The 21,980-nt window shown below is 41.8% G+C and overlaps 1 protein-coding gene across 1 annotated transcript; it reads left to right on the top strand.

The window, feature by feature from the left end:
• Window positions 1–3,305: 3,305 nt before the first annotated feature.
• TMEM233 (transmembrane protein 233) lies at window positions 3,306–21,223 on the top strand (the record flags this gene model as incomplete). The annotated part of the gene is made up of 3 exons (XM_080354988.1): window positions 3,306–3,494; window positions 10,157–10,291; window positions 21,179–21,223. The coding sequence occupies 3 exons, from the start codon at window positions 3,306–3,308 to the stop codon at window positions 21,221–21,223; spliced, it is 369 nt and encodes a 122-aa protein (XP_080211114.1).
• Window positions 21,224–21,980: the final 757 nt, after the last annotated feature.

Here is a 21,980-nt window from a genome sequence, read left to right as displayed (position 1 = left end):
AATATTCATTCTGAATTGCTAAATGATGGGTAGCAGTAAGCAGCCTCCCAAATCTCTCCCTTCTTATTTATTTTCATGCTTAAGTAAGTTTAGTGCTTCAACATGGCTGTACAAATGGCTTCTATCTACAAGCTCCACTATACAAACATCATCCCGTGAACAGCGGCTAGGAGGTACCAAAACACCTAAAATCAAAAGCATAATGGCTACTTCCCAAAGTCTACCAGTAAACCTTTGTGGTACAGCTGTGTAGGGGTCAACACAATGAATTACAACAGATTTCTTTCTTTTAGCATGTCTTGAAACTGTAATAGTCCTGAATTCCCTAGTACTGCTTAGTTACCTGCTGTACCTGTTTTACTCATTAGCTTGTGTGTACAGACACTGGAACTTCTTTCCAGAACCACTGCGAGCCATGAACATGTCTTTGAGGAGAGTCCTACCAGCCAGCAAAGCATAGTGGAGAGACCATATTCTGCCTTACAACAAATGCTGCTGTCAAGCTGTACAACCCTCCAAAATCAGGGGAAGAAGACCTTTGAAAAAATATCTTGAAACTACCATGTCTCTGGCCCATCTGCTTTGCCCGTCACGATGAGCAATTTATCCAACATCTTGTCTTACTCATATATCTGGGAAAAACTCTGTGCAGAGTGATCAGTTTCTTTTTCAAGACTCAAATTGATGTGCAAGGCTGTAAGCAAGAATATTGGGTGCCCTGACTCATTCTCTTGGAGGGCTATTTTTATGATTGTTCTCCATGCAACTCCATCTTAAAATTCTCAGTTAATGTTCTTAAATAATTTTCACAGCTTTTTGCTGAGCCATCTCAGCACAGTGGTCCTTCCCTCTGAGGTAAGAATGTTTCCCAGGTTCTCAGGAATAGTACTATCACTGCAGTCTGTTAAATGGCACTCTTGGCTGAGTACTTTCTTCATGTTCTTTACCTCAGTAAGTGGCTACAAGTCAGCGCCATTTAAAATTTAATCAATCTTGTCCTAACAGGATATACTTCTTGGATTTTAACCCATCTTCTACATAAAACAAATCACTAAATTCAGCTACAATAACTGCCTCATGACAGAATATTTGTCTGACCAACCTCTTAACGAGATCTCATTATCACAAATTGCTCCTAAATATCTATAATATCTTTTGTAGCTCCACACATCTCACCACTTCCTGTCTCCTGCTTTCTTTACAATCCATTAGCATCCCTTACCAATCTCATTTGAACAATTAAACTGTACTGTTTCTAGAAATGCACAAGGAACCCCAGGGTCTGCTATTAGGTCCATGTCTTCTGAGCGCCCTAGGGCAGGATTCACACAGTCCAACTTCACAGAGCCCGGGTTCCTCCTACAGTTCATGGTCCTCAGAGAAAGATTCAGTGCAGGTTCTTGCCCTGATGTGACCAGTAACTCCACCAGTCTCTGAATCACTCTTGGAAGTCTCCCATAAAGGCACTTAAACTAAATGTCTGACGTTAGATGGTAAGAATCTACATCCTTTCCTCATACTCCAGTTTCAAGACTCCCTGGCTAATCTCTGCACACAACTTTGCCCTCTCTATAGAGGGTTGATTTGCCGGCAGCTTTTTGTTGTGCTTATTTATGTTCAACATTAATGGCTCAGACTGGCTCATGTGAGCTGGATGTTCTCATTCACATGCCTGATAATAGGTTCTTATTTACCTGTGAGTGTTACAGTTACAAGTAGACAAACTCATTAAGTCATCATAGCATTTCCCTGAAAATGTTCTCATGGCTTAAAAGGCTTGAGTGGTCCTGGAAGATGCTGGTCTGCTGCAGGGATAAGTCCATAGTCTGCATCCCTACTGAAATAAATTCAAAAATTGTGTGGAGTGATGCAAATGGTGTTTTCTGAGCTTGTCTGGTGACTGTGTTAAAGTCCCCTGAGACCAAACACATCAGATTTTACAGTTACAAAGAGCTTGTACCTAAAGAGTAATGCGTACCTTGGCAAGCAGATGTAACTCTGGTGTTTCTTATTCTTTTTGAATGATATGGAATATTTTGACATTTTGGTAAATCAGCAGATTCTCATTCCATGTTGTATTCCAGGCATGCAGCTGAGAGATTATTAATGTCTATGATAGTAAAAATACTGCATCTATATTTATGTCTTTACTGTGTTGACTGCATTCTATCCTGTAAGGATAACAATGAGAAAGGGGAAACTGTGACTCTATTCAAGCCAGTTGCAAAACTCCCAGTGACAAAAGTAGCTCATTCATAATAGCTCTAAGCACACCTTACTGTTTTCTGTAACTTTTAACTAATGAAATGCTCTCAGGCAGAGCAAAATCTCAACTCGAGCCTTTATCTGATCAGAAGTCTCCCCCTTTTGATGAAGTGCCATGCAAGTACAAAGTTCTTCTTTTATTAAATGTCAGAATAAGAATCTGTTGATTTCTGGGTGCAAGCTCTCCTGCTTTTACTCACTAACTTAAAAATCACAATGGAAGCAGATCCTTGTTTTTAAAACTTACCCTTTGGGCAAGAAAAGCCGCTACAAAACAAATAAATAAAGCTTAATACTAAATATTTCCTTACCTCCCCTCCTCCATCCCTCCACATGGATTTCACCTGTACAGGTGTTATGTTCAGTAATGACTTGCTAAAGCTTGGTCTCATACTCCAGGCCTCTGAGGCATCGAAATGCTTTAAAATGGTTATTTTCTGCTAGTCTTCAATCTTTTTTCTAAGTTTAGCAAGTCATTAGGGTTAAGAGATGACAAATTAAGCTGAGATGCAAGGAACTCCCTTTGCAGGCTTAAGCCACTTGCCCGTGGAGCTCACTGACACCAGAAATGAGAAACTAAGAGCACAACGACGTTCTCTGTGGAGGCAATGCCAACTCAGTTGAAGGCGTTTAACTGCGTTTAACAGTTAAAGTTTCGGCAACGAGGGGAACAGCCGAGGCCCGTGTGGCTCCGGACCCGCGGTGCCAGCGCCGGGGGAGGGGCCGGGCAGGGCCAGCCCGGGGAACCCCCCTCGTCCCCGGCCACACGCAGTCGGGACACGGTAGTTGGGGACCCTCGACGGCTTTGGTTCACGTTTCCTTTTTCCCGCTTCCTTGCGTGAATTTTCTCCCGGGTTAAGAGATTTCCCGCCAGAGGAACCGTGGGCGGGCAGCCCCCACCCCCGCGCTGCCGGTGCCGGTCCTGGGGAGGCGCCGCTCCGGGCGGCTCCCTTGGCTCGGCGCCGCGCCGGGGTCCCGCCTGCCCGGTGCGCGGCGCTGGGCTTTCCGAGCCGCCCGCCCGCCCGCCGCACCGCAGCCCCATGTCTGCGCTCCCCGCCGGTGCCGACATCAAGAGGGCTCTGGAGAACAGCCCCGAGACCAACATCGAGGATGAGCTGCCCGACGAGCCGCCGCAGCCGCGGCCCAAGAACTACCTGCTCCTCAGCATCCTCGCCTGCTTCTGTCCCGCCTATCCCGTCAACATTGTCGCCTTCGTCTTCGCCGTCATGGTGAGTAGCACCCCGCCGGGTGGCCAAGCGACCCTCGGCTTGGGGCTGGGTGTTTGGCGGGGCGACCGCCGGCTCTGCGCCGGCCCGGCCCCAGCCGCGGCGCTCCCGGCCGGCCCGGCCGGGACCTGCAGGAGCAAAGCGGGGCTGCAGCAACCGTCAGGGTCCCGGCCATCCGGCCGCCTTTTAACCACTTGTCCCGGGCGCCTGGAGACAAAACTAGGTGAGGCAGCAAGCCTGAGAGCATCAGCGGGCTCGGTCAGAGTGTCTACTTAGCAATCCTGGCAGTAGATATAAAATGTGGAGTGAAAAGCAGTTCAGGTTTTCAGTGTCAGACTACATAAGGGAGGGAGGTTTATCCCAAGTAACGGAATTTGTTACATCAACTAACTTGCACGCTGAATTGGACTTGGTATCTATGTGTGAAAGTGACAACTGGGGAACAGCAATCAGATTTGCAAAGGATCACACATGGTTTCTACTTCAGCTGATCAAATTTGATAGAAGTGTGGGGTTTTTTTCCAGTAAGCAGGTTCTTTAGCCTGATGCTATTTGCTACAATTAATACACATAGCAATAATGATTGTAGGTTGTTGGGAAAAATCCTTTTAAAATTGAATATTGAGTACACTGAGAGAACAGCCTTACTTCTACAACTCATAATTGATTTACGTGGTCCTTAATAATCCAGCAATCCAATTTACTTCAAAAGGATCATTAGCACAGAATCTTCTCTGAGTTAAAAGTTCCAGAGTCATATCCAGACTTTTTTAATAGGCTACACAATCAGCGTGATCAGTAACACTGCAGTGTATTTCTGTTGTTTAGGGACTAAAAAGGATTTAAAACACGTTGTGTATTTTCATAATTTTCTCTGACAGCCAGGCTGAAAAGGTAAGTAAAAAGATAGTTGTTTCTTTTTGTAACTAAGTATAAGAATAATTACCTATATCTAAAATATGCTAAAGCACACTCTTATAAAACTAGGAAGATTGATCAGCAATCACATTGCTTGAACTTGAAAATTACTTTGAGCTATTCCAAATTCATCTTCAGAGTCTTTTTTTTGTCCAGATATGTATTAGCTGTCATTTTTTTCTGTGTTTATTTTCTTTATTGTTAACTGTACAATGTGCTCTTTTCCTTGATTTGAGAAGATTTGGTCCTGCTGGTACTCAGCATCCTTTCTGTCTGTGGACACTTAGGGTGCTATATAAAGTAATGAGAGCTGATAATCTGGGGCTGTGAGCATCTGTTCACTGTGACAGTACTTTTACCAAAGCACTGGGGCTGCACAGAAGTTAACTGTCAAGGACAGAATTTGGCCTCTAAAGATTTTTGCACCCCATATGGAGAACTCTCCACCCACGCCCTAGTTGAAGTTCATACAGGCTTTTGGAGTCAGGCTTAAGTACCTGTCACCAAGAGATATGTAGAAACCAGGGTGGGAAGAGCACTTCCTGAATGCTGAACGCTTTGTGCAGGTCTCAGCTGCCCACTTCTTAAAGATGGGAAATAAAAACCAATTCAATAACCTCCACTAGATGTGAATATCTCTTCTATTTCAATGTCATTCCTACCTAAAACCTCTCCTTTTCCATGAAAATAACATGTTCAACTTGTTTTCCACAGCATGATTCCTCTGCCTTTTAGAGCTGCAACTTGTAACTTCTCCATTAACCTCAACTCCGGGTTCTGCATTTTAACCTATGCTGGTTTTATTTCTACTTCTGCTGGAATCTGCATTCTTGTCAGCTTGTTTCCTAGAGTTGTTAAGGGTTAACCCACTGAGAAGAGTGGGTTACTTTCTTTTCTCACAGAAGATACTATTATAGTCTGTAGATTTTGTCTGAGATCTTGTGTTAGAAGAGATACAGACCTGTAAAAGTAGAGTTCTTTATAAATTTCAACTGCCTAGAATAGGCCTAGAAGGAAAAGTCCTGTTGGCTTCTAGAGAGGTATGGCATTTGCCTGTGTCATGTCCTCCTTAAATGCTCTCAATTCAGACAGTGTTTTCACTCTAAAAGTAGAGTCTGGGCTCTAACACACCCCCAAATTAAATGACAGATTTGTCTTCAGTCTCTTCTGCTGCCCCATTTACAACTTCAGCACTGGTTTCCTCACTTGTTTCTCACCTTCAGGGGCACAAACCTTACCATTTCAGATCTTACCTCGTTTACTTTATTTTTAGAATCAACCTCTCCCAAGTTCTCCCTGTTGTGATAATAACCTTTTCTTGTTTCTTACCTCCTCTGTAAAAGAAATCTATTTCTTCTGTCAGGGTAAGAGGATAGTTCTAGAATGGACACTTAATAGCATCAGCATGTTGATGTACTGGCATTACAAGAGCAGCCCCCTCACAGTAGTTGCTGGTCACTGGCAGGTGTGAGGGTTTCTTGGCAGTTTTAGCAAATGGAGATGTGTTTGCCCCAGGGTCCTGGCAGGACTCCTACCTGTAAGATTACTGTTCTCAGTACTTTTCTGCAGTTCCAGGCAGATCTGTCCGTTCTGCTTCCTCTTGCTTCTAGCAGCCGCATTGTGTTTCTGTATGATTAGCTGGCTCACTCAAACCCAGAGGTGCCTCACTCAGACCTTCCTTATTCTTTCTCACATAGTTGAGACCGCAGGCGTGTGGGGTACAGGTACCAAGTCAGGAGGCTTATGTGGCAGAAGAGGCTTCTCTGATGCAAGGCTGTGGCTAGACAGCGTGTCACTGAGCTCTTTGGCTCCTCATCTGCAATGATGGCTTTTCCCCCTGTTGTGAACCCACTGTGACCTGCCCATTGTGTCTGAGCACTGGCTCAGGGGGACTGGCTGTATCTGGCTCATGCAATCAGAGCCAAAGGGAGGCTGTGGGACAACTCTGAAAAATGAACCAGTTAAATATTTCTAAACCCAGCACTGATGTTTGGTAGCTGAATAAATTTTCTTGGCAATTGTCAGTACAGCACCTTCAGCTGTCTTTATTGCAAAGATCTGTATGTCAGACTAGTCATCACATTCCACAGGGCCTTAGAGATTTGTAACCACTGCAAAACAGTCTCTTAAAATCTATTTCTCCCTCATTGTTTGTTGCTAACTCCCTCTTTATGTTGACACATTTCTGTTTAATCATTTGCATATTTCAAATAACATATGTGGTCACACTGTGACAATCCTGGCTTATCTGCCTCTGATAGTAACAAGTTCTTTGACTGCATTTGTTACCCTTGGATTCAGGTGCCTTGTCTGTATATTAGTTTCCCTAAGCAGAGACAACAAGCAAAAGGTGGTAGAAATCATGGAACAGCAGAGGATGCAGTGGGTCAGCTCTTCTAATTGAGATCCTAATGAACCACGTACAGTTTGTTGGCTTTGGTCAGGTTAGTGACTAGCGTAGTGACCAGTGTTCCTGTAGGGCTGCACTTCTCTTTAGTTAGAAAGTTTATTTGGAAAGTTTATACAGCTTTTTTTTATAGTAGCTTGTAGGTACCTGGACATCTAACACCATATGGGACAGCCTATACCTACTTCAGGAGTATTAAACAGCAAGGCTCGGCAGCTGTTCTTAAGCATTTTTTGCACAGCCCTTATCTTTGCAAACTGCTAAGCTTTTCCTCTGCAACAACACTTTCAATGTGTCCCCAGAGTCATATATTTTATAAATAGATGTGTGTGAACCTGGTGAAGTCACTGAGATTACTCAAGTAAATAAGCAGCTGCAGAACTGTGGCTTTAATTTAGTTGATCAACTTCATAGTGAGCAAGTTAGCAGAAACCTGAGAAATCATATGATATTAGGGTGAAAATGGTTTAAACTTGTTTTAAGAGTTGGACAGACAAAATGGCACACATAAAAGCTGTATTCTGTATAGATTGCCTAGCCCTTGGAAATAAGTAGTTGTAACATTTAACAGTTAATGTTTTCTCAGACTAATGCTGGGAACTAGAAGCATGATCCAAGAGCCCTTTCAAGCAATTTCAAAGAGCTTTGCATCAGACCCCAACCACTCCCCCAAACCTCTTATTTTTTCTTGAATGCTAAGTTATGCCATTTAATTTAAGCCTTCTAATAAAGAAACTTTTGTCTCCTTCCTGTCTCTCCCAAATCCTCTCTTTTACCATTAATGGTGTTTTCCTCCTCTTCATCATGGATTTGTATTAAAATGACATTATTTATTGAAGTGCATAGGGTGAATAATTTATGCAGTACCTGCAGAAATCACATGGACATTCTCCAGACTTCCTAAATACATTAGTAAAATTGCACAGAACTGCAAGCTGCTGCTGCTGTGTCTTGCTTACAGCTCTGTCTCCGTCTTGAGACCACGTCTATGAGGAGGTGAGTTTCGAGTGTTTGCAGGACCAGTCTCTAGATGTCATGACAAGTGAGCCCTTGAATGAGTGGGAAGAACAAAGGTAGGGCTGGGCTCTCAGTGATGCTTCTCCCTATTTCTCTCTGTAGCCACAGCCACATTCATAGTCGCTGACACGAGGCAGAAGGAGAACTCAGCCTGGTCAGGACCAAGACAAGCGATGTTTCTCCTGATACTCATTTTATTGACTTTACTGAATGTATTTTGAGAAAACCTAAGAAAACTCTTCTTCTGTAGACAGGACTGCTGAAAAGAGCGGAGTAACTTAACTGTTCCAGACACCCTTTGTAACAGGAGACCACACTGGTGGAGAACCAGAGGTGACTGTGCCTCAGCACAGCTGCTGTTTTTCTGCCTGAATGATCAGGTACCCTAAGGAAACAAGGTTTGGGCACTCATCCTATTTGACTATGTGTTTGTGTCCATCTCTCATTTCCGTCTCTTCTCTCTTTCCCCTCTATACCCTTTAAGTCCGCTAGCCAACCTCAGTGAAACCTGACAGCAGTGTTCTTTCGGGAAATAAAGTAGAGAAATGTTTAGGCATGTGGGCTTCCAGGAAGAGAAGAAATGGATCAGTGCTCTCTTTAAGGGCAAGAGTGCATCAGCAGCTCAGCCTTTCTTAGACACCAGAGAATAAGAACCTGCACTTATCCTTGAGATGCAATTCTAGGAATATAAGTTTCATTGCTTTGGGACTGTCTTGGCAAGAGCGATCTTACTGCAGCACTAACACCAAGGATGTGTCTAGCCCATTAACTTCTGTGTGCTCACTAATCGACAGAACACACACAGATAATGTCCCTAATTATTTTTCTGCTTGGGAGAAAAGGCTCTAGAACAATGCTTGGTATCCTCTGAAGGTCATTCCTTTCCTGCTTTCCACAATCTCAGATCTTTACTCTGTTGAATTGTTGTTCTGTCTTTGCTATAAAAAAATGATATGTAACTAAAGCACTTTTGTAATATAACTCGGTGATAACTGATACAGTTGTTTTCTAAAGACAACCTGAATTATTTAGTGCACAGAACAGTTCAGCTGATCAGGTCCTTGTATTTCTCCCCCTGCAGCTCCCATTTCTGGGATACTTTCTGGAATACTTAGGAGATACTAAAGAACAGGTTATGACAAACCTGATTCCCTGAGGTATTATGCTGAGATAGTTCAATAGTGCAGTCTGATGAAAAAATCTGGACTCAGTGTTATGATTTATGAACTCAAACTCTCCTGATCTTACAAAATAATTCGTAGAAATAGTACTCTTTTTTTAATATCCTTTGATAGCACCCTGTTCTTGGGAAAAAGTTACTACAAACTGTGTTATATTTGTGTACTAGAATACTTTAGTGTCCTTCACTGATTTTTTTGTTTTCTTTTAAAAATATAGGCTATAGTGTCTATTTAGACTATAGTCTAAATTTTAGACTATAGTCTATAGTCTATAAAAAAATAGTTTAAAAAATTAATTCAGAAAATCCTACAGTCTTTCTTAGAAAAGACTAGAAGATCAGAGTGGTCCTATCACACCTTGTCATCTCTGCACTTAATGAATATAAAGCATCTGTGAAATCTGGGTGGATAAACTCAAGTCTGAGATAATATCTGTATGTCTGATGCATATCAGAGGATGTGTATGATAATGACTATCAGTGCATTCCAAAAAGGCAAAGGGACAGAGTTTCTAGCCCGTGAAGATGGCACTCAGATACTTTGTTCATGTGATCTATATTTCCTTTTTTTTCTTTTTCCCACCTATTAATTCTGAAAACTCTGTTTTGAAAAGTAAAACACTGGAAAATAGTAAATTAATCTTTTTTTAAGTTGTTTTCCTGAGGCTTTCTGTAAAAATGCAGCCTATTTATGCTCCTGGAATGCTTAGGGTCTTATAAAGCTTAGGAGTTTATTTCACTGCTAGTGAAGTGGCCAACTAACAGTTCACATACTACAGAATTATTTCCAGAGATGAAAAGCCACAGATTTATGCAAGTAGGTATATTAGAGTTGATTTGACAGCTCTTATGCTGATGTGTACAAGAAAACTCATCATATGAATATAGTGTCACCACTGAAAATGGAAGAGCTGTAGTTTCAATTAAATGTGCTGAAAATGAGTGGAACAGAAAGCTGGACTCCCTGCTTATCTTGGGCTGGTGGCAGTGGGTGTTTATTTTTACAAATAAAATCACCATTTTCTGGAGTCCTTTCTACAGTACCAAAGTGCACAGAACTTAGTTCAAAGAGGTCACCTCAGTTTGTGTACACATTTCTGTTTAAATAAAAAAGTCACAAACTCTTCTCTTTCTCTTCTACAGGCTTTAAACAGTTATAATCAAGGAGATATAGAAGGGTCAAAAAGACTGGGTCGCAATGCGCTCTGGGTTGCCGTTGCATCAATTATCATTGGACTTGTCATCATTGGGATCTATTGTGTAGTTCATTTCACAACGGTAAGCAAAACACTACTAGTCCCAATGCAAGCAGTTCTTCTCTGTGCATGGGCTTCAGAATAAGAAACTAAAGATTGTCAGAACTATCTACTGATGTTAAAATGTACTTACTTTGCAGTTTTGAAAATTCTGTTGGCTGTCTGTGGTTAGATGCAAATGACTGTGTCTTAGCAGCAGTGGGTTTTCTAGGAACTCTTGCAGCTCCCATAAGTTTTTCCAATTTAGGCCAGTTGCTTTTTGGTTTTTCTGCCTATTAGTTTCACAGTCTGCAAGACAAGCTGTGTAGACATCCTTAGATTTCAGATATGAGTCCCTGGTTGCTAATTTTCACTCATAATGTGTCCAACATATCTTGTAACTTTGCAAGCAGAAGAAGACAGTCAATTACTATTTTACTCTTTGATATAGGTAATGCCAACTTAATATCAAAAGTGACCACAAATGTAATTTTTGACTTGTCTTGCTGTGGGAGAACATCATTCACTCTCATTGCTGTGTAATTTCGTACACTAGAACAATAGTGAACAAGCTTGACAAATGAATCTCTGTATAGACAGTGGTCATCTGGATATAAGCTTATTTGGAAAAGAGGACAAATGTAATTAGGGTATTGAAATCCTTTCTGAAGGTTGTGCAACAGTATGTTCTTTGGAAGCATGAATCTCTCTTTGGTTCAGCCTGTGTGCAGTTTGTTCAGCCCTCACAGATTTAAAAGCAAGTCACTTCAGGCCGGGTGTGCCAAGTTTTGTAATTGACAGCGGCAGTAAATTCCTGTTTGCTTCCACTAACTTACTCATTATTTCTTAGGCAAGGATAGCAGCTCAATATTATTTTTTTTAGGTAGGAGGAGAGAAGAGCAGTGTGAGGAGTGGCAGACAACACTGCCCTGAAGCATTCACGCTAACCAGGGCACACCACCTACGTTTAGCTGTAGTCAATGTTTGAGTTCCGCTACAGTAGGACCACGTGTGCTGAATGTGCGAATGCTGCTTTGTGCCCTCTGCCAGGTATTAGTGGTAATTAGCACTTTATATCTGGTATTTGTAAGCACCTCTCTCTCTCCTACCCTCATGGAAGTAAGCAGCAGTAGATCAGTATAATACAAATTTGTGGGATTTTTTCTTTTGAGGATTTTTTTTTTTATTGATTTTTGGTTTTTTAGTTGGGAAAATCTGTGTTAGGTGGAAGTCTTGGTGGGTGCCTGGGGACCCTAAGCACCCTGTTGGGATATTAATTTCTGTATTCAGTGAATAGTTTCCATAGAGGTCTCTTGGCCAAATGGTATCTTGAGTTTTGTGAGGACTCGGGATTTAGTGGACTCACCTTGCTCTCTGGCTTTCCAATCTCTTTACTACTGCCCTTCTCCCTCTCACCTGTCACCCTCTAAAGAGCACTTGCTTCTAAGAAAGTGTTTGATAGAATCAACCACCTTCTTTATTCTTCTGACATGAAAATGAGTGAACAGGAGCACCCAACTGGCCTTTCCATGCTTGCCTGAGTTCCCTTTGTTGCCTTACTCTTGGACATTTATATTTTATACTAAATTGTATTTGAGTTTGACATGCCACTGATGTGGATGGCGCTGCCTGCTCCATGCAGTTATCTCACATCCCTGTGTACTTGGTCATGGTTGTTTACTAAGAGCCACTTTGCTCTCTGCTAATGTGAAGTGATTGTAAATTATTTCTATGTTAACTTTAATATATATGCTTCAGTATTGATAAGATAGTACAAAGTAACCTTAATAGAATAATATGACAGTCACCCCTGTAACTGATTTATTTGATTACTAGTAGGTGCAGATTTGATGTTTCCATGACCTACACATGCATTTTTTCTGAAAGTTAATTTAGACTTCAGCACTACGCATGTAAAGCTTGACCCTTCCAGGATTTATTACTGCATGCTTTATCCCCCTGAAATTCATCAGCTACTGTATCACCCAGTTGTTCCTGCTGACATTCCTTGTGGCTTCTTTTGGTATTCAAAGGATAACAAGTCTCACTGCGAATTACCATTGGGAGTATGCCCTTGTATTCTCTTTCCATATTCTTACGTATCTCTCCCTTAAGCTTGTGGTTTATTATCCCATCCCATTTCTCATCTGTGTTAGTACTTTCTGTTATCCCATGACTGCTAGAGGGTGTTACTTGAGTATGCATAAACCCTTTGCTAAATTTCACTAGCTCATTCTGATTTATCCATGCAAAGATGCGGGGTGTAATGTGTTTGAGGGCTGGATGAGCCTCAGGAGTTCTTCCACATCTTAAGTCTGAGCTTCTGGAAAGCAGAAAACCTGAGACATCCAAGTCAGGTTGGCAGGGGACAATCTCCATCAATTGTTACACAACTTTTCCTCTTGGTACAGAAACTTGGTTCAGGCTCAGCTGGCTCTGAAGTCTCCTTGAAAATAATTCCCCACCTTTCCTGCAAGGGGCTGGAGGATCTGCAGGCCGAAAGGAACATTCCTTCTCCTGCCAGAAGTCACAAACTTCAGGCCTTCCACATCACAGAGAAGTGCACAAAATTCCTACTTTGAACAAACAGTGACATTACACTCCCGATTACACCCTCAGTAATACTGGTAGAGTCAAGAAGAGGAAGACCATTTCACTTTTCAGAAAACTCCTGCCTCGAGCCCCAAGCTTCCTTGCATGCCGCCTTTGGTTTATTCAGTTGCAGAGCAATAGCAACACCTGCATCTGCGTGGAAGAAACAGCCTTGACTTTTCATTTGGAAGATTTACTTGGTGCTAAGCCAACTCTGGGCTTGTACTCCTGCCTTGGAGAGCGTTGTTTGTCTTTAACACTGGCATGTTATATTTAGCATTGAGATATATATACATACATACACGTATATATATCTCCTGGAACAGGGCCCACTCAGTATTTGGGAACCATCTACCTTCTGCAGTCATGCCCCTGAATGTAGACAAGGCGAAACTGTCACTTGCCCAGCAATAAAACTTGTCTTGATCAATGTAGACATGTGTTTTCCTCATTATGCTGAGGAATCTCTGAGTGTTAAGCTGTGGTGTGTGCTGAATCAGGGCTGTCCCCTGTTCCACACTAGGCCACATTTATTCTTACTCCACCCTGTAACTTTCCCCCTCTCCTATTAGCTTCTGCTGCACTCCTGCCTTGTCAGTCCCGAATGCTGAATTACACTTCCACTGCTTGCTCAGATGTAACTGAAACCAGTATTTGTGTCACCGCTGAGTCTAGCCCTGCATGTGTGCCAATAGGCATGTTGTCCATCAAGAACTGCAGTGAGAAAAAGGACTCCATAAGGACCTCAGGAGAAACTGAAACAGTGCAGAGCTGTGTGCTGTAGCCTGCGTGTGGCCTTACTCTGCTGTAATATGTCTGGTTAGAGAGTGAACGGCAGGATACCTAATGACAGGTGACACCTGGCTGTGAACCACATCCTGAGTCCTGCCTCTAGTTCTGATCTCCTTCTCTGAAGTTGTGGCATACACACATACAAACAAAAACCAGAGAGAGAAAAGGGCTGCAAGGTATGAGAAAACCTTTATATGTGGAAAGACAAAATAGACACAATCTCCTTGGCTTGGGAAAGACTTAGGAATGGGTAGTTAAAGGTAGTGAAATAAAGAGTGATTGTTGTCTCTTACGAATAAGGTGCAAGGGCACCTAAAGAAAACAGCTTTAAAAAAGGAGGAGGTACTTTTTCCATGTGCCATACTATGCAGCTGTAGGACTTACGCCTTCTGGTTGCTGTGGGTACAAAAAATACAGATGATTTGAAATGAGTGAAGTTACCAAAAAAAAAAATGAGCTTAAATGCAAATATGCAGATACAATCTCAGGCTCTGAAAGCTGAAGATTGCATGAGCTGGAAGGCAATAAAGGCAGAAATATCAGCCTGGACATAGCCTTTTCTTCCACAGTCACTTCAGGCATTTGTAATGTGTCACTGTCTGAGGTGGGATGCTGTGAAGACAGCTGCTCCGCCCCAGTACCACTGTTCTTACACTTCTTCATTAAGCCTGCTAGTAACCTTTCCACTGACTTGAACGGATTTGGAGTCAGCCTTCCTGTCTCTTGCTAGTAATTCTGTTAGTGAGTGAGGGTTCTCTAGTAGTTCACGATCTGTGTTTTCAGAGCAGTCTCCAAATCTTTGGAGCAGATTCCAAATAGTGTTTCGGTTTGCCTTTTGATAGTTTAAATCTCTTGGTGTCTTTGAATTTCATTTGAGTCCCACTGGCAGGAACTGGAGAAACCTAATCTTGGGCTGGAACCTCCTTACAGAAAAGGAGACCCCAGATATTCCAAACCCTTTTCTTAACTGGATCTCACCATGTCATATTCTATTTCGTGCTACTATTATTCCATTGCTGGCATTGCTGCATAGCCTCTGAAACAATCTGCAGCTTCTTGCAGCACATGCTTTTAGACTGTCTCTAGTGTCTGAGTGTTGCTTGACAACACCACTCAGGGCAGAACTAGAGCTCACAGGTTTTGTTCCCCAATTGAGCCACAAAGCATGTAATCTAAAGTCCGTGGGTTTTGTGCAGCTCTCCAGTGGTTCTGTGCAGTCTGGGCAAATGGGAGTGAGTAAAGTAGAAATGTGGAGAACTAGTAAGAGGTGTTAGAGTGAAGTAAAGAGACAAGCTTTTCTGTAGAGCTGTGACTGAGATAGTGGCAGTTATGGTATGAGGAAGGGTAGCAGAAGTACTGAAGGAAAGGAATGCAAGGAACTCTTGCCAGTGGACCAGGGTCCAACACTTTATTCATTCACATCTGAAGTACATTGTCTTTGTTTATCTTGAACCCCAGGTTCACAGGCAGGGGTAGAATTATCTTCTGATAATAACATATGTGAGAAAGGTAGTTGTGTTCAGTGACTTTGGAATTTCATGCAGACCATAACGATATTTTGGTGCTTTTGTAGAGGAGTGTGAACTTCTAACCCCTTTAATCTCACTCGAGCTAGAACTTCACCCCAAGCAAGTCACAGAAATGCCAGCTGTCAGCATGGCTTCGAAGGAAGACAGAGACAGCCAGGCTGTGCAGAAAGTACTAGCTTATACTGCTGAATAAATAAAGCATATGTGCAGCCATGCAACACTGGTGGTTACTGGTCAAAGGAAAAGCAGTAAGCATATAGGCTGTGCTCCAGGGACAGATATGTGCGTATGTTTTTCTTAATAACTTATAAATAATTCTTCAGGGTGAAAATGCATGCAAGATTTTTAATATCTCTATTGTCCCTTTCCCAAGGTGCTCAAAAAGCCTTTGCAGCCATTTCACTGAGTAACTGTCTCTCATGGAGACACAATGAAGTGAGTGACCAGTATGATGATAGGAATTACAAAGCCAGCCTGCATATCTTTACATTGCCAATCCTGTTCTCTGTGCATCACCATAGTAAGAAAAGAGTCAAGGAAGGCTACGTGCCTTTTGCTGCAGGGACTGACCTGCCAGTAACTGGTAGAGCACCAGGTCTGAAGTCAGGGCATTCCTATGGTCTTTTATTCATATTAATTCTTGGTGTCCACCTAGCCAGTGAGGTCATACTGCTGCTTTTCTACCAGTAAGGGCACTAACTGATTATCTCCTTGATACTGTACCTCTTTTTACTGGATTTGTAAAAACATAACAGCTTAAAATCCTGTCTATCAAATGTGTTCAATCAGCTCAGATGCTGAGTAGTGGGCAGACACACATGGATGCACAGAGGCCATGTGATTACATCAGCTTTGTTTCCTTAGCAAACCACATGGAAAAATTCTGATCCAGTTGTTTCATCTGTGCAGGGGGGAAATTTCCCCACAATAGATTCCATCCATTGGAGTCCTGAGTAGCATCCAAGAGACAATTAACAAATGAGTTAATGCTGTCTGCAGGATATATTCACTGTTGAGTGCCTCTGGTCCTAGATTAGGAGCTGCTAAAAAGTAGCTGCTTGATGGAAAAGCTATCTCAGGACTCCAGCAGAGAATGCAGCATCCAGGGACAAGCCAGTGAGATCAGCACTGTCCATGGGTAATGTCTGAGACCTACCCCCAGCAAAAAAATTTGAGGGAACTTCTCATTTATTTCCACTCTTGAAACAGATGCACAAAGAGTCCTTTTAAAACCTCTGACGTGTATGGCTATTGTATTTACCAAGTTGTCTGCTGAAAATATTGTTCTTGCCTGACGGTTGTATGTACCACTTGAAGGAAGCAGAGATGCTGTTGACCTCATGAAACTTTGTCAAATAAGAGCCCATTTCCTGGCAATGAAGGATCCTAACTTGCATTGATTCAGGTAACCCAGTTTAAAAATTTAGTTCAGATTGACAGATGATTGGTGCCATTAGACACTTAGCTCTTTGATTCAAAACTGTATTGAACCACTAATCTAGAGGGATGTTTGTTAAGAGAACAAGTGCTACTAATGTGGCATAATGTATCCATTAGATCTGTAGAATTAATAATTTAAGCTCACAAGGCAAACTCTCTGACTTTTCCTCCTTTAAAAATACATATTTCTGTGTCCTTGCAGCATGCTATCTGAAGACCAGGACTGCACTTGGAGGATATCATCATGTAAATCTCAGGAGGAGAAACAGAAGATGAGAAGGAAACCCTTCATTCCAGACTGTTAGATTTGACCCTACAAGTCTGCAGAGGCATGTTGCTGGCGGATGAACTGATAGTCCAGTTAGTTAATCAGCATGGCGTGACCAGGTTTTCAAAATCATTTATTTTTAAAGAATCTCAGTATAAAGCAGCATTTTCTCTTTTACCCTAACGTATCATGAGATCTTACCCTAACAATTCCCTTTTCTTTCGCATTTACATGGAATGTATGCTGGATCCACAATGTTCCCTGGCTGAGCCTAGCCAGACAAAGCCAACAGATCTGGACTGTTTATGGTGCACAATGTAAGATTTGCTGCACAGCCTGCTTAAGCTCGTAGAACTCCTGTTGCCTACAGTGGGTTTTGGATGAGGCCATTAAGGATTTTTTTAAATTACTTTAATCTCAACATAATACAATCATAACCATGGGTTTGTGATTTTATTCTGCTATGTGATTTTATAATGCCATGGGTGTACTTTGACTCAGCGACTGCTTTCTTCTGTAATCCTCAGCTTTTAGGTCTTTACCTTAGATTTTTAACCACCTGGGACCGATTCCAATCACTTGATTATTAAGAGACACTCTTCTTCCATAGCATCCATATTTTTCTTAATGATTTATTTTTGTTTTGTTGTCTTTCATTGTTGAAGTCCCTTGGCTTAGCTCCAGTTCTTCATTAAAGTTGCACTGATTATATTTTCCTCTTTAAACTTCACTTATGTAAAAAGTTCTTATTTTTTTATCTGACAAAAGATCCTCTTTTTAAATAGATGTTCTTCATCCCTTTGTTATTGTTCTTCTAGCAAGTCACATAGTTTCATTGTGTTCTGCTTTGTTCATGTCTCTTTTTTTATTCAGTTCATCCTTTCATCTTGCCATGAAATGTCTGTGTATCAATGCAGTTAGAGATGGACGGACTTTTGTACCCTTATGTAGTTACACACGCTCTTGCTGATCCTAAGATATTCCTCGGTGAAGAGTTTTAGGTTACAGAATTCATGGCCTCCACTGCAGTTTCTTGATACCTTATGAAAATTTAGTATGGGACAGCTGTTTTTTATTAGCTGAAAACTGTTTGAAAGAATGTATTTGTTTTGCCACACAAATATTCCATGTTAAAAGGAGTAAACTCTGAGTGTTAAGACGGATGGCTACATCTTGAGCAGTTTTTGCTCCATTTGCTTTAATTGTTACTACATCTTCAAGCAAGCTATGCCAGCTTACACTTACTCTGCTTGCACTAACGTAAATCTGGACTGATGACCCCAAAATGCATGGGAGTTTTGCCAGTGCAAGTGAGAAAAGACTCATACCTGGCAGGAGTACAACCGCCTATTAAAATAAATAATAATCTCCCAGAAACCTTTACCTGTTAAAGCATATGCCTGGAAGTAGCATGTATTTTCTGTGCCTTGATATTATACTTTCAATGTGCTTATTTGCTTTTCTTTGTGCCAAATTTTGTCTTTCATTGAAGTCAGTGATGCATCACCTTATCCTTACTTACTCCAGTATAAATCTTCATGAACACTGGTGAAATCAGTTGATCTCTTCAGCATTTACAATGATCGAATTTGTCCACGTGGGAATCTTGCCACCGATTTTGATGATTCCAATAATTGGCTGTTCTGTGAACTCCTCTTTGGTTTTTGAATACTATTTCAATGGTCTGATATGTCTTGTGGGACTTTTAGTAGCTTACCTTCTTATCAGATATGATAGAACTGTCATTGAGAAGTGGAATAAAATTACTTTTAATTCATGTCTATTCTGGTATGTGGGAAGTGTCTTTTCTAAGCTTTGTTGCCTCTTCTATTTTAAAGAGTAATATCCCTTTTCCTAACCCCTTGGACGGTTTCAGAATAAAGTGAATCAAAGCAAAAGCAGGATTTCTGCCCTACATGATACTATACACCCAGTCTGTTCTGTGGCTAGTACATTCAGATGCTTCTAGACATCACTTAATGCTCAAAATATCAGTGAGGTAGGCTCTTGGCTTCATTTTCAAAATAGCATCCAGCAAGAGTGTTGAGGCCTTTTCAGTGGTCCCTCGGTGGTGTCTTCGGGGCTTTCCTACCAAGAGGAAAAAGTGATCAGATGAGGTCACCAACGGAGGTCTCTCAGCAGGTAATGGAGGTCACATTTTCACCACGTTGAATTGCTGGCATCCAAGTCAACACCATTGCATTGCTGTAGTAGTAGTTTTCTACGCCAGTGTACTAAAAACCAAAGCATGTACAAAAAGTTTCGTCCTGCAAAATAGTAAACTCCAGTACTGCAAACTAAACCACAGCTAGTCCTGTGAGAGGGGAGAAAGATTTCCAAAGTTATCTGGGCACTAGAGGATAAGGATAGGCAACTCAAAGTATTTTTTGGAAGTGCCTAACAAGGAGTTAAATCAATAGGAGCTAGACACCTGGCTTGTTCAGATGCTTTTGAAAACCATACTGGAAATCTAACTTGCATCTTGATGCTAATAAATATCTTTGAAGTCTCGTTCTTAATACAACTGAGAATTGAGCCATTGTATCTTCAGTGCTTCTGAAGATAAATGTTGCTACCTTACAGTGCTATTGATTGGTATAAAAATAAAGGCTTTATATTAAACCACTTAATGTGACAGGGGAAAATGCAGCTATTCCTCTAATGTCCTTTAATGCTTCTATGTCATAGGTAATCTTATTTTTGCTTTACTAATGTACTGACATTGGTTCTCTTCATTTATTTATGTTTACACGAATTTTCAACCCTGTTTGAGAAATGCAATCAAACACAGCTTGTCCTGGAAATTAATATGGTCCTTGTGCAACCAAATAGGTCTGTCATAGGCGTGATGGCCCCATACAAAGAGAGGTATCAAACATAGGGAAGCGAAATGGCATTTTACTGCCCAAATCGGCAAGACCCCTGGTGACAGCAGTGGATCTGGAAGGCAGGATCCAGTTGTCTGAGGAATTAGTGCCTGCTTTATATTCTGAGGGGCATATAAATGAATTTCATTATCTGTTACAAGCTCTGGAAATTACCTTTTCTTCATCATCATGCATCTAGATTTGGATTTGCCCATGATTGTTCTGCATTGCACCGACCATTTTTTGGTCGGAAAAAACCCACAAACCTGTCATACATATGTACTGAATGATGTTATTTCATGAAATAGGGGGGAAAAGCAGTAAAACGTATTTCAACTCAGCATCTGTGTCCTGTCAGAATCTTCCTTCCACAAAGCTGCTCAGGGCTTCCATTTTTTGATGCAGTCTTCCTGCATGCTGAAGGCACCAACTAATGCCTGAAGTCCTGCTCTCTTTTCCTTCTTGCATGTATTACAGGCAGAGACAGATGGAAACTTGAAATTGCTGGCCTCAGCTCCTGGATCATGTTAGCATCTTTCGCTTCTTACAGGGCAGCTGCGTTCTGCAAAACAGCAGTGTGCATGTATCTTGATATGTAACCCTAGAAGAGGGCTTCTAAATATAAGAGGAGTTTCTTTGCTGCTGTATGAAGGGGGTCAGCCAGACGCTTAAACAACGTGTGGTGTATCTTTCATCAGATTGCACAGCAAAAAAAAATCAAGGGGACAACACAAAATTAAATTCTTAGGTGCCTCTCTGCAGGCACACCCAGGAGTTTACAACTTATGACTTGAAGATCAGCACTGGCTCTTTAATTTGTGTGGTTGCAGCCCCAATCCATGAACAGTGTGGCTCATGGCCCCAGGAGCTGTTGCTTTTGTACCAGTGTCTCTTGATATGTGCTCAGTATGAACTGTGTTCTGCCTCTCAGCCTGCAGACAGATTCTGTCTGATTGCTGCCACAGTGTCCACCCCTTGGAATCAGTCCAGAATCAGTCTGCTGGAGCAGTGTGTAAGCATCTCCCTCTAGGCTTATTTCTTTACCTGGACACTAACTTTGTCTACCAGTTACTTAAGATGGATTTTGTTACTGATTTACATCAGTAGGAGAGAGACTGGGTCATGTTCCCAGTTAGTTTTTACTTTGTGTGCATTGTGTGCACATGTGCACAAGAGGATGCAGTTGAAGGACTGGATTCCCCAGGGCAAGTTAAGATTTAAATACTAAGAAAGTCACTGGACTGATTTGAGGCCAAGCTGGTAAGCGTCAGGCTGAAACACCACTTGAGTGTTTGTTTCTTCTTACTACCCTCCCATCTCCAACCTCAGTTTAATTAGTAGGTCTCTGAAGATGTGCAGTGTTATGTTGGAGTAGGGATGAGAAGAGATGCAGCAGTCTAGGAGTGATTTTTATGTGTGCTCACAACTTTCCGTTTCCCAAGCACAACGGCATGTTCTGCATGCGCAGCGACGGCATGCGGCCCTGAAATGTGAGTGAGCCTTCAAGGAGGCTGCCCAGCTTCCTCTGCATTACTCCCTGGCAGCCTGGCAAAATGGGCTAAATTCAGAAGTGACCTAAGAGGAGGAGGTTTGGAAACAGATCACTCAGCCAATGTAAAGATGGAGGAGCAAACTTGGGAGCCCAAGGTAGAAAGGAAGGTTATAGTAAGAAATTTAACTGGAAAGTTTCTGTAGTTAAATTTATCCCATCTGGAACTCTAGGATAACTTCTGCTGCTGCTGCCACCCAACTCTTCATGACACAGAAGCTACAAGAAGAACTTGCTTATGTGTCCTTTATAATGTGATTTATGGCATGTCTGAATCTGATCTACCAGCTCATGACTGAGGGCGGCTCTTCTGTATTTGTCATACTTAGCTGTAGGGCTGAGTCAGCTTCCACTTCACTTGCAATGACTTCTCTTTGGCTAAATAAGCTTGCATCATGTCAAGGGAAAACAACTTTGCCAGATACCAATGGGTTCATCAGGACTTTAAGCTGCACAGTGTGAGACTTTAAGTCACTGTATTTCTCTTCTAACCTGTACTCTGGGGTAAGAAAGGGGGAAACTCCACTGAAATTAAGGGAGCAGGCTGTGTGCTAATGGTGACCCATGGCAGCTCAAAGAAATTTCCTTGAAAAAAAGAAAATAAAAAGCACAGTCCACTTTTAAGTGAATTTCTTATTCAAAATTATTCTGTTACATTTTCCCCTGATCCTTTTACCCTCTAGCCAGCCATTTGC

The sequence above is a fragment of the Nesoenas mayeri genome (assembly GCF_963082525.1).
Source record: "Nesoenas mayeri genome assembly, chromosome: 17".
In the NCBI taxonomy this organism is placed as follows: domain Eukaryota; kingdom Metazoa; phylum Chordata; class Aves; order Columbiformes; family Columbidae; genus Nesoenas; species Nesoenas mayeri.
Note: the sequence above shows the minus strand (reverse complement) of the source record. Positions and strands in the feature narration are given on the sequence as shown.